General features: G+C 47.3%; 1 protein-coding gene across 3 annotated transcripts in view; it reads right to left on the bottom strand.

Moving 5' to 3' along the window:
• Window positions 1-420: 420 nt before the first annotated feature.
• Window positions 421-13,554, bottom strand: part of LOC132822232 (plexin-A1-like) — a 541,551-nt gene continuing 528,417 nt past the window's right edge. For all 3 annotated transcript variants that reach the window (XM_060835337.1, XM_060835340.1, XM_060835338.1), the window contains one exon: window positions 421-549. In XM_060835337.1, coding sequence (XP_060691320.1) covers window positions 454-549 — 96 coding nt within the window. In that variant the 3' untranslated portion in view covers window positions 421-453. The remainder of the gene's footprint in view (window positions 550-13,554) is intronic.

The following is a 13,554-nucleotide window of genomic DNA, read 5'->3' as shown; positions in this document are numbered from 1 at the left end:
GACTCCTCTCCCCGAGTTACCTACCCCCATCCCCTGACAGCCCCCACTCCAGCCCTGCCCAGTCCCAGGTTACGTGACTTCAGCGCCCGGCCAATGCAGCTGGGGAGGGGGGGGTGGGTGGAATCTGCCGACTGCTGAACTCCCGTAGCCCTGGACCCGCTCGGTTTCCCGGGCCTCTGCCAGACCCGATGTGCACACTGCTCCGTTCACGTTTCTGTCTCCCTTATCCCCGCGCTCTCCCCCGACCCCGAGCCCACCCCTCCCCCCCCCCCCCCCCCCCCGTTCACCCCCTCCCCACCCACCCCTCCCTCCCCAACCCGCGCGCACACAGACAGACAGACAGACAGTCAGCCTACTAGGCTCCAAGTGACAACTCAGCGCTCTCTGTCTTTCTTCGCCCACCCCCTGTCCCACCCTCGCTTTCTCCTCCATCGCTCCTCTCCTGGTGAGGCCTCAGCTGCTACATGCCATAGCGTCAATCACTTGTTCCAGCTTACTCCGCAGCCTCTGCCTCCGTGCCTGCTCATCCTTCTCTAGAGTTGATAAGATCTGAAAGGGAGAGAGGGGTGGGGGGATGGGGAAAGAGAGAAAACAAAACTGTTACTCAGCACGCTTCGAGAACCGTTGTGGAACCCCGTGGACCGTCTTGGTGCCTGCTCTGAGGACTGGTCTTGGACACAACCCAGAAAAAGTACATTCCACTACATGTGGAGGGACAAAAACAGCAAATCGCTGGAAAAGCTCAGCAGGTCTGGCAGCATCTGCGCAGAGAAATCAGAGTTAATGTTTTGGGTTGAGTGACCCTTCCTCAGAAATGATGGTAGCTAGGAAAATGACAATTTATATGATATGGACGGATTGGCTTATGAATCTCCACAGTGTGGAAAGAGGCCATTTGGCCCATCAGGTCTGCGCCATTTCTCTGAAGAGGGGTCACACCCTATTCCCATAACCCCCTGTATAGTTAGTCCACCTGACCTGCACACTAAGGGGCAATTTAGCATGGTCAATTTACCTAACCCGGACTGTGGGAGGAAACCGGAGCACTCGCAGCAAACCCGCGCAGACACGGGGAGAATGCGCAAACTCCACACGGCCAGTCGTTCGAGGTTGGGATCGAACCCAGGTCACTGGCGTTGTGAGGCAGCAGTGCTAAGCACTGGGCCACCATGAGGAGAGGTTCAGTAGGTTGGGCCTGCACTCATCTGAGTTTGTTAGAATGAGAGGTGACCTTATTGAAATGTACAAGATAGTTAGGGGGCATGAAAGGGGACATGTGGACAGGTTGTCTCTTGCCTGGGTGAGTCCAGGACCTGAGGGCATGACCTCAGAACGAGAGGTCGCCCAATTTCAACAGAGATGAGGAGGAATGTCTTCTCTCGGAATGCAGTGAATCTGTGGGATTCTTTACCCCAGAGGGCCGTCAGGGCTGTGGCATTAAGTGTATTCAAGGCTGAGGTTTTTCATGAGTGAGGGAATCCAGAGTTATTGGGAAAAGGTAGGGAGGTGGAGTTGTGGATTATCAGATCAGCTGCGATCTCAGTGAATGGCCGAGCTGACTCAATGGGTCGAATGGCTACTCCTGCTCCTCTGTCTTACGATCTTATTTCATTATGCTTCAGTCATTGCTTGGTGGTAGTCTGGAATGAGACTGCTCCCTTCCTGGCGCAGTACTGAGGGAGTGCTGCACGGTCAGAGTGACCTTTTTTCAGATGCAAGATTTCAGATTCTGTGGCAGAATTCTGAAAAAGAGCAGGAGGGCTCCCTGTCCTGATCAACATTTATCCCCCGATTACCATCACCAATTCTAGTTAGCACTCGTTATGGCTGTGTTTCCTCAACCATGACTGTGCCCACACTTTGTGGTTGACTGGAAAGTGTTTTCACGATATCCTGAAACCAGGAAGGGCTTTGTAAGAATCCGGATTCTTCACAGATCTAACAATCTACAGCAGACAGGATAGAAAGAACAATTCTCAGTGGCAAAGCCCCACAAATCACGGGGCAATTTAAAGTAAAAAACATTTGTCCCTTGTGACACAAGTTCCTCTGGTGAATAGCTTCACTTATCAAAGAAAGGACCTCCACTTCCAGAGATAGAGCTACCATCAATGCAGCCTCAAGCTGCAGCTTTATATGACTTGGGATATGCCGTGCTTAGAGTATTGCATTCCATTCTGGTCGCCACATTACAGGAAGGATGTGGAGGCTTTGGAGAGGGTGCGGAAGAGGTTTACCAAGATGCTTCCTGGATTAGAGGGTATGGGCTACAAGGAGAGGCTGGAAAAACTCAGGTTGTTTTCTCTGGAATGGCAGAGACTGAGGGAGACTTGATGGAAGTCTATAAAATTATGAGAGGCATAGATAGGGTTGACGGTCAGAATCTTTTTCCCAGAATTGAAATTAGATTAGATTACTTACAGTGTGGAAACAGGCCCTTCGGCCCAACAAGTCCACACCGACCCGCCGAAGCGCAACCCACCCATACCTCTACATTTACCCCTTTACCTAACACTACGGGCAATTTAGCATGGCCAATTTACCTAACCTGTAAATCTTTGGACTGTGGGAGGAAACCAGAGCACCCGGAGGAAACCCACGCAGACACGGGGAGAACGTGCAAACTCCACACAGTCAGTCGCCTGAGTCAGGAATTGAACCCGGATCTCTGGCGCTGTGAGGCAGCAGTGCTAACCACTGTGCCACCGTGTCACCCACTAATGTTTAAATGTTTAAAACTAGGGGCATGCATTTAAGGCGAGAGGGGTAAAGTTCAAAGGAGATGTGGGTGGCAAGTTTTTTACACAGAGAGTGGTAGGAGTCTGGAATGTGTTGCCGGAGTGATAGCAGAGGCAGATACTATATAGGGGTGTATAAGGAGCTTTTAGATAAGCAGATGAATATGCAAGGAATGGAGAGACATGGAGCAAGGGCTGGCAGAAAGGATTAGCTTAATTTGGCGTCGTGTTTGGCACAACATCATGGGCCGAAAGGCCCATTCCTGGGCTGTAATGTTGTCTGTTCTATGAGTTTGCAACACTGGGTATAAAATCCCATGAGTGTTTAGTCTCTCAATTTGTTTTAGGAATGGTGCTGCCTCCCTCCACTCCCCTAACCTCTTTGAAATGACACATTTTTAGCAGGTTAGTTGAGCAGCTCAATATTTCACATCACGGCCTCACTGCGGGTTACTGTCGTTCGCTGGTGGCTGGAAGGGAGAACGCCAATTAAACAGCTCATGAGTGTCGTGCCTACCGTCAATTAGAGGAAGTGGGGCCGTCGTTAACCATCTCACTAAGTTCATCATTGCGTCCAGTGTCGGGGTAATGAAGGATAGTTCCCAGCAGTCAATGGTTTCCTTCAATATCTCCACAGGTTTTGCCTCAGAGACAGTGACCTTATGCTGCTGTCTCTGATTAATGGCAGACTCCTTTTCCTAATTACACTCAGCATAAGACCATAGGAAATAGGAATAGGAGTAGGCCACTCAGTCTCTTGAGCCAGCTTTGCATTCTATAGGACCGTGGCTGATTCCACATTCCTCACATCCCCTTTCCTGATTCAGATGAGCCAGAAAACATTCCCATGAAATGTATTAATCAAAGAAGGAAGATCTCACATTTATATTGTCCCTTTAACAATCTCAACAACGTCCCAAAGCAGACACAAAGTACATTTGGGGTGCAGTTTCTGTTGTAATCTGGAGTTGAGGAATGTGGAGTTGAGGAATGTGGAGTTGAGGAATTCGGCAGATTAATCAAAGATGCTACTAATTAGCACATTTATATTATGCCTTCGACCACAATAAAACATCAATGAATTATTCAGTTGAACAACAGTAATTGGAAAGAATATCAGCTGATTAGCAGATTTCACAAGACCTATTTTTGTCTGAAATCACTCATTCCAGTCAGCGACTCTCCTTGTTTCTGACAGCCATAATCAGGGAACAATATATTTAACTGTCCCCTTTAAACAAAAGATGACTCTTTAAAGACCATGTGCCAATTAAAGTCCACGACTTTAGTAAATAATGTTGTAAGTTGGACAGTGCGTCTTTGCTGATACCTTCGTCAACTTTCTGAAGTAAGTCTCAATCTGTTTCCCATCTCACATAATAATTTCAAGGTCCCAATTCCTTTTCCAGTCAGAACTGAAATAAAAGTTAGACTGGCATTGGAGGCAGTCCAGAGAAGGTTTATTCGGCTGATCGCAGGTATGGAGGGGCTGTCTTATGGGGAGAGGCCTAGTAAGTTGGGACTGCACACATTGGAGGTTAGGAGAATGGGAGGCGGCCTGATTGACTTGGAGATAGTGAGGACTGCAGATGCTGGAAAGTCAGAGCCGATAAAATATGGAGCTGGAAAAAGCACAGCAGGTCAGAGGAGCGGGGGGTGGGGTGGTTGAAGTTTTGTTTATTGAAACATACAGATTTCTAGGGGACTTGATAGGCTAGATGTGGACAATTTGGTTTTCCATTGAGGGACACATTAGGTCCAGAGAGGACCATCTCAAAATGAGGCCACCCATTTAAGACAGAGATGACAAGGATATTTTTCTCCCAATGGGCTGTCAAGGCTGGTTACTGAGTATATTTAAGGCTGAGAGAGACAGATTTCTAATCAGTAAAGGTTACTGGGAAAAGGCAGGAATGTGGAGTTGAGGATTCTCAGATCAGCCATGATCTCACTGAATGGCTGAGCAGACTGGATGGGCTGAGTGGCCTTTCTTGGCTCCTGCATTGTGGTTTTACGGAGCTGGAATTGTACACAGATTGCCCAAGGCCTGGGGATTGAGGCCTAGGCTGGAGCATAGTGCAAACGCAATGCCTCTGTTGGCAGCTCCTCTCTATGTCCTTGTGACGACAGATAGCATTGACCATTCTTCAGAGAGTTGAGGGTACACTCAATAACTGCAGCATCATAGTTCCGCTGGACTCTACCATCAGACTGGAAGTGGCAGTGTAATCTCTTAATGTTCCTAAAGAGGGCTAGCAAGCAGGCCGAACGGCCACCCTCTGTGCAGTAACCACTTGTATGACTCTGTGACAACGCTTCTAAAGGTGCTTCATTGATTGTAAAGCACATGGGACATCCTGAGATTGTGGAAGGTGCTATATAAATGGAGGTCCCTGGCTCTTGGAGACATCCCATTCTGGTATTATTTGACCTTTATAATGGGAGAGGATGAATTAGACTCGGGCCCTCTCTCCCTAGAAAATCCAGGGTTTGAGGAGATAAGATGGTAACAGCGATAAGGGCTTTTGTCTTAAACGCTGATTTTCCTGCTCCTCGGATGCTGCCTGACCTGCTGTGCTCTTCCAGCACTACTCCAATCTTGAGCGATATATGTGTCCCAGTTCTTAAGGAGCTTGGAAAATAGGAACAGGAGTAGGCCATTCAGCCCTTCGAGCCTGCTGCACCATTCAATAGGATTATGGCTGATCATCCAATTCAATCCCCAGTTCCTGCTTTTTCCCCATTCCCTTTGATCCCTTTAGCTCCAAGAACTTTATCTAATTCCTTCCTGAAAACATTCAATGGTTTGGCTTCAACCAATTTCTGTGGCAGAGAATTCCACAGGCTCCAAAACTCTCTGGACGAAGACATTTCTCCTCATCCCAGTCCTAAATGGCCCCATATCCTTAGACGGTGACCCCTGGTTCTGGACTCCCAGATCATGGAAAGCATTCTTCCTGTGTTCGCCTTGTCTACTCCAGTTAGGTAAGGTGTTATGGGGGTGGGGGTGGGGGGGAGCAGTGAGGTGGGGAGGCAGAATGAAATGAGAGAAAGGTGCTAAATAATCAGACAATGGGGAAGTGGCAACACTGGGGGAGGCAATGGCCTGATGGTATTATCACTGGAGTGTAAATCCAGAAACCCAGCCCACCTTCTGTCTTCTTCCTGACCTCTCCGCCCCCACCCCACTCCAGACTATCACCCTCACCTTGACCTCCTTCCACCTATCACATCTCCATCGCCCCTCCCCCAAGTCCCTCCTCCCTACCTTTTACCTTAGCCTGCCTGGCACCCTCTCCTCATTCCTGATGAAGGGCTTGTGCCCGAAACGTCGAATTTCCTGTTCCTTGGATGCTGCCTAACCTGCTGTGCTTTAACCAGCAACACATTTTCAGCTGTGATCTCCAGCATCTGCGGACCTCATTTTTTACCCCACCTTCTGGGGACTCAGGTTCAAATCCTGCCACGGCATATGGTGAAATTGGGATTCAATACAGAATCTGGACTTAAGGGCCTAATGATGATCATGAATCTATTGCCAATAGTTGGAAAAGCCCAGCTGGTTCACTCATGCCCTTTCGGCAAGGAAACTGCCATCCTTACCTGGTCTGGCCTACATGTGACTCCAGACCCACAGCAATGTGGTTGGCTCTTAACTGCCCTCTGGGATGGCCGATAAATGCTGGCCTAAAACAATAAAAAAAGCAATGCTCCCTCTAAGCTTCTCACATGCACCACCATATAGCAGCTGAGGAATTCTGCATAGACACCATCATCCTCCATACACAATGTGCGCTGTGGTTTAAAGTTAATGAGAAGATTAACGCAAAGTCTGCGCAGTAACGACAAGGACTAGAGGACACAGCGGCTGACAACTAGAAAGCTGACGGGCAGCCAACGCCAATCTGGTTTACACTACATTTGGGAATTGAAGCTAATTACAGAATTTAAAAATAACACCAAATAAACAGGCGCTTCAACAAAGCCTCCCACTCAAAATGGAGCTCACACCTAATCAAGACAATATGGTATTCGTGTGTCTTTCTCATGACTTCTTTTTATCTTCGTGTTTGTTGTTAATTACTGCTGCAAAGCAACTCAACAAAATAGAAAGACCACGGTGACATCTCAATGCACACCATCACTAACGACAGGTTCGGAGCATCACCATTCAGGGAGGGTAAGGAGCATCGGGAGGTGAACCTTCCCACAGAGCAAGGGACTGGGGTTCAGCTTAAGGTACAGAAGGCTAAAGGGAGATTTGATCAAGGTGTTTAAAATTATCAAGGTAAATCCAAGAAAAAGTTGCTGAAAATCTGAAAGAAACACTTAGAGCACACGAGGAACTCGGCCTGTCCATGGAGAGAGAAACAGTGGTAGTGGTTTAAGGAGTTCAAAAAGGTCACACATGTTTTAAAATATTAACTGTTTTTCTCTCCACAGATGCTGCCAAGTTAAAAAAAAGTTAATAATTTCCAATGGCTCAAAGGTCAATAGGGAATGGGTACAGTTTGGCAGAAGAACAGAGATAATGTGAATCATAGAATCCCCACAGTGTGAAAGCACACCATTCTGCCCATCTAGTCCATACCAACCCTCTGATGCGCATCCCACCCAGACCTACTCCACAGTCCTGCATTTCCCATGCCCGATCCACCTAACTGCACATCCCTGGGGCAATTTAGCATGGCCAATCCACCTAAACTGCACATCTTTGGACTGTGGGAGGAAACCTATGCAGACATGGGAAGAATGTGTAAACTCCACATAGACAGTCGCCCAAGGGTGGAATTGAACCTGGGTCTCTGGCACTGTGAGGCAGCAGTGCTAACCATTGAGCCACTGTGCCACGTTTCCACATGTTTAGAATTTGGAATGTGCTGCCTGGTCAGGCAGTGCACACAGGCTGAACTTGGGCCTGTAAGAGAGAGTTTGAAACACATTAGATTACATACAGTGTGGAAACAGGCCCTTCGGCCCAACAAATCCACACTGACCCGCCGAAGCGCAACCCACCCATACCCCCACATTTATCCCTTACCTAACACTACGGGCAATTTAGCATGGCCAATTCACCTGACCCGCACATCTTTGGACTGTGGGAGGTAACCGGAGCACCCGGAGCACACCCACGCAGACACGGGGAGAACGTGCAGACTCCACACAGTCAGTCGCCTGAGGTGGGAATTGAACCCGGGTCTCTGGCGCTGTGAAGCAGCAGTGCTAACCACTCTGCCACCGTACTGCCTACATGAGGAAAAGGATTGTCAGAACAAATTATAGTGGCTAAATGGATTGCTCCTCGAGTGAAGTCATGTCAACCTGACCTGTCAAATAAACTTCTCAGATCCAGACAGATTGTAGATTCTTTTATCCAGAGGTTAGATTAGAGTGGTTCTGGAAAAGCACAGAGGGTCAGGTAGCATCCGAGGAGCAGGAAAATCGATGTTTCGGGCAAAAGCCCTTCATCAGGAATCCCCTTTTGCCCGAAATGTCAATTTTCCTGCTCCTCGGATGCTGCCTGCCCTGCTGTGCTTTTCCAGCACCACTCTAATCTAAACTCTGTTTTCCAGCATCTGCAGTCCTCACTATTGCCTAGTTGATTCTTTTATCCAACCTGTTCTGACACACCTCTGGTCAGGAGCAACGGGGATTTGAACAGCGGTCTTCTAGCCCACAGGTTACATACAGCAGACTGGAAACTGGTGATGGGAAAAGAGTGAGTGGCAATTCTCCAAGGTATTGCTGTTACTCCTGTGGGTATTATGATCAAAATCACAGAGTCTAAAAGCTACAGTAAACTTTTATAAATCAGCGGGACTTGGGGAATGGATACAATGAAAGCAATTCAGGATTTTCAATTCTTGCCCAGAGACCTTGAAGGGTAGAGCAGTGATATAAGGATTTGAAGAGGTTGAATAAAGAGAGGTGATTTGATCTGGTGAGGGTGAAAGTGACAGGACTGAGTTTATGGCCTGGCAGGGGAGAGATGGAAGCTTCCATTGAACATAGGAAATTACTCAAGTACTGAAATGATTGATGAGTGTCTACTTCAGCTTCTGGCAAGCTGGTACCCGTACGATACAGTGTTAATGGAGTCAGTGACAATTCACAACAGTCTCTGAGCTGACAACAGTCCCCGGATATAACACGAGCAAATTCCCAGAGATGGAAAACTTTTCTTTCTCTTCATTATTCATGAAGAGGACAAGGATGTCCTTCAGCCATCATTTATTGCCCTGAGAAAGCAACAATGAGCTGCCTTCTTGAACCTCTTGTGGTGTAGATTGATCCATGACAGTGTTGGAGAAGGAGTTCCATGATATTGACCCATGACAGTGTTGGAGTGAGAATTCCATGATATTGACCCGTGAGAGTGTTGAGGAGGGAGTTCCATGATATTGACCCATGGCAGTGTTGGAGAGGGAGTTCCATGATATTGACCCGTGAGAGTGTTGGGGAGGGAGTTCCATGATATTGACCCATGACAGTGTTGAGGAGGGAGTTCCATGATATTGACCCATGACAGTGTTGGAGAGGGAGTACCATGATATTGACCCATGGCAGTGTTGGGGAGGGAGTTCCATGATATTGACCCATGACAGTGTTGGGGAGGGAGTTCCATGATATTGACCCATGACAGTGTTGGAGAGGGAGTTCCATGATATTGACCCATGACAGTGTTGGAGTGAGAATTCCATGATATTGACCCATGAGAGTGTTGGGGAGGGAGTTCCATGATATTGACCCATGACAGTGTTGGAGTGAGAATTCCATGATATTGACCCATGAGAGTGTTGGGGAGGGAGTTCCATGATATTGACCCATGACAGTGTTGGAGTGAGAATTCCATGATATTGACCCGTGAGAGTGTTGGGGAGGGAGTTCCATGATATTGACCCATGGCAGTGTTGGGGAGGGAGTTCCATGATATTGACCCATGACAGTGTTGAGGAGGGAGTTCCATGATATTGACCCATGACAGTGTTGGAGAGGGAGTACCATGATATTGACCCATGGCAGTGTTGGGGAGGGAGTTCCATGATATTGACCCATGACAGTGTTGGGGAGGGAGTTCCATGATATTGACCCATGACAGTGTTGGAGAGGGAGTTCCATGATATTGACCCATGACAGTGTTGGGGAGGGAGTTCCATGATATTGACCCATGACAGTGTTGGAGTGAGAATTCCATGATATTGACCCATGACAGTGTTGGAGAAGGAGTTCCATGATATGGACCTGTGACAGTGTTGGAGAGGGAGTTCCATGATATTGACCTATGACAGTGTTGGACAGCGATTTCATGATATTGATCATGACAGTGTTGGGACAGGGGATCCATGATATTGACCCATGACAGTGTTGGGGAGGGAGTTCCATGATATTGACCCATGACAGTGTTGGAGAGGGGGTTCCATGATATTGACCCATGACAGTGTTGGAGAGGGGGTTCCATGATATTGACCCATGACAGTGTTGGAGAGAGAGTTCCATGATATTGACCCATGAGAGTGTTGGGGAGGGGGTTCCATGATATGGACCTGTGACAGTGTTGGAGAGAGAGAGTTACATGATATTGACCCATGACAGTGTTAGAGAGGGAAGTCCATGATATTGATCTATGACAGTGTTGGAGAGGGGGTTCCATGATATTGACACATGACACTTTTGTAGAGGGAGTTCCATGATATTGACCCATGACAGTGTTGGGGAGGAAGTTCCATAATATTGACCCATGACAATGTTGGAGAGGGAAGTCCATGATATTGACCCATGACAGTGTTGGAGAGGGAGTTCCATGATATTGACCTGTGACAGTGTTGGACAGGGGTTCCATGATATTGACCCATGACAGTGTTGGAGAGGGAGTCAGGATGGTGAGTGGCTTGGCGGGTAACCTGCAGGGGGTGGTGTTCCCATGTATCTGCTGCCCTTGTCCTTCTAGATGGAAGTGGTCGTGGGTTTGAAAAGTGCTGACTCAGGAGCTTGGTGGATTGCTGCAGTGCATCTTGTAGATGATACACAGTGTGGGGACTGAGCGTCCATGATGAAGCTGCTAAATGGGTTTAAATATTGAAGGGAGCGAAGACGAAGGGGGTGAATTTTGAAGGTGGTGAATGGTTTGCCAATGTTCTGGATCTCATCGAATTTCATGAGTGATGCTCACGCTGCACTCAGTTCCCATGAAACCCCTGATACGTCCATTACCTACAAGGGCTGAAAATGTGTTGCTAGAAAAGCACAGCAGGTCAGGCAGCATCCAAGGAACAGGAGATTCGACGTTTCGGGCATAAGCCCTTCATCAGGAACACATTTTCAGCCTTGGATGCTGCCTGACATGCTGCGCTTTTCCAGCAACACATTTTCAGCTCTCCTGCTCCTTGGATGCTGCCTGACCTGCTGCGCTTTTCCAGCAACACATTTTCAGCTCTGATCTCCAGTATCTGCAGACCTCACTTTCTCCTCGAAAACATTACCTACAAGACACAGGCTTTAAGGAGACAGGTGGTAAGTTACTTGCCTCAGAATCTCCAATTTCTCTTGCAGTCAACACAACACTGACACAACATGACTCATTCCTCACAAGCTGTTATACTCATCGTGCCCTGACTGCGCTCTCCTCAAACACAACTCTTTGTGCAACAGGAGCAACAGCTTCCCAAAGAACCGGGAGTAATTTAAAGGACAGTACAAGTCGGGAGGGGTACATTTGTAGAATCTTTCACAGTTCGAAGTCTCTTCTCCCCAAAACTGAGCAGTCAATGGAAAAGGATTCAGGATGAGGGCTCTGTGGAGATGTGGATGTCCATATTCACAGAATCACAGACATGTCACAGTGCATAAGAAGGGCATTGGGCCCTTTCTGTTTGTACTGGCTCGTTAAATCTGCATCCATTACCTCGTGCCAATCTCCTGCCTTTTCACTCCTTGCACAGTATTTTCATGCAAATAACCATCCAATGCCCATTTGAATGCAAGAGGCTTCACTATCACCTTCAGGTTCCTGTGGTCTGTTTGTACTGGCCCTACCTCTAGACCAAGAGGCTTGGGTTCAAGTCCTGGCTGCCCCAGAAGTGTGCCATAAATCACTGACCTTTCTAATTTTAATGAGAAACTATCAAAGTCTTCACATAGACCAACACTGCCCCAGTTAGAGTCATAGCGTCATTGAAATACACAGCACAGAAACAGACCCTTCAGTCCAACTCATCCATGCTGACCAGATATCCGAACCTAATCTAATTCCATTTGCCAGCACTTGGCCCATATCCCTGTACTCCCTTCCTATTCATATACCCATCCAGATGCCTTTTAAATGCTGTAATTATACCAGCCTCCACCACTTCCACTGGCAGCTCACTCCATACACACAGCACCCTCTGAGTGAAAATGTTGCCCCGTAGGTCTCTTTTATATCTTTCCCCTCTCAACTCCGACCCCAGGGAAGAGACTTTCTCTATTTATCCTATCCATGCCCGTCAAGATTTTATAAACCTCTATAAGGTCGCCCCTCAGCCTCAGATGCTCCAGGGAAAACAGCCCCAGCCTGTTCAGCCTCTTCCTACAGCTCAAACCCTCCAACTCCAGCAACATCCTTGTAAATCTTTTCTGGGCCCTTTCAGGTTTCACAACACCCTTCCTATAGGAAGGAGATTAGAATTGCACGCAATATTATAAAAGTGGCCTAATCAATGTCCTGTACAGCCGCAACATGACCTCCCAACACCTGTACTCAATACTCTGACCAATAAAGGAAAGCATACCAAACGCCTTCTTCACTATCCTATCTACCTGAGACTCCACATTCAAGGAGCTATGAACCTGCACCCCAAGGTCTCTTTGTTAGCAACACTCCCTAGGACCTTACCGTTAAGTGTATAAGTCCTGCTAAGATTTGCTTTCCCAAAATGTAGCACCTCACATTTTTCTAAATTAAACTCCATCTGCCACTCCTCAGCCCATTGGCCCATCTGATCAAGATTCCAGTTTATTCTGAGGTAACCTTCTTCGCTGTCCACTACACCTCCAATTTTGGTGTCATCTGCAAACTTACTAACTGTACCTCTTATGTTTGCGTCCAAATCATTTATGTAAATGATGAAAAGTAGTGACGCAAACTTGATCTTCAATCTAACCAAGGGTCAAGTGAAAGAGAGTTCTAAAATTTGTTAGTAGCTCCATGTGTAAACACCACTAAGCTTGTTTAATTAAGGCAAGCCACAATGACACAGTGATTTATTTGAATACCAAGTTTTTCACAGATTGGCAGTTTTGTTGTGAAACTGGAGTCAATTCTGTGCCAAAATACAGGCCAACAAGGGACCCAATTAGGAGATGGCTCTCAAATCGCCCTCATAAGCCAGGTACAAGCTCAGAAACACACACTCCATCATTCAAATGCAATGAAGAACTTGATGAGCCATGCAGGAGAGGGAATGAATCATCTGTCACTGTCACTGGAAGTTGACACTGCATCTCGTTGATGCACTTATTGCTTTTACATGGACTGTCTGCAAAACTTTCATTGACTTCCCAGATAGAAATTCAAAGATGTCTGAAGGTGGCCATTCATGCCATTGAGTCTCTGCTGGCTCACAGTGGAGGAATTCAGTCAACCCCACTTCCCTGCTCTATCCCCATCGCCCTGAAAGCTTGTATATTTTATTATTTAACATGTTGTTTTTCTGAATTAACCTGCTCAGAGATGTTATTACACACCTCTGGAACTGGTGGGACTTGAACCCAGGCCAAGGTTAGGGATGCTACCACCACACCATGAGAAGGCCCTGCAAGCTTATCCCCCTTAATTCAT

The sequence above is a fragment of the Hemiscyllium ocellatum genome, chromosome 14, assembly GCF_020745735.1.
Source record: "Hemiscyllium ocellatum isolate sHemOce1 chromosome 14, sHemOce1.pat.X.cur, whole genome shotgun sequence".
In the NCBI taxonomy this organism is placed as follows: Eukaryota; Metazoa; Chordata; class Chondrichthyes; order Orectolobiformes; family Hemiscylliidae; genus Hemiscyllium; species Hemiscyllium ocellatum.
The sequence above is the reverse complement of the archived record's forward strand: the minus strand, read 5'-3'. Positions and strand labels throughout refer to the sequence as shown.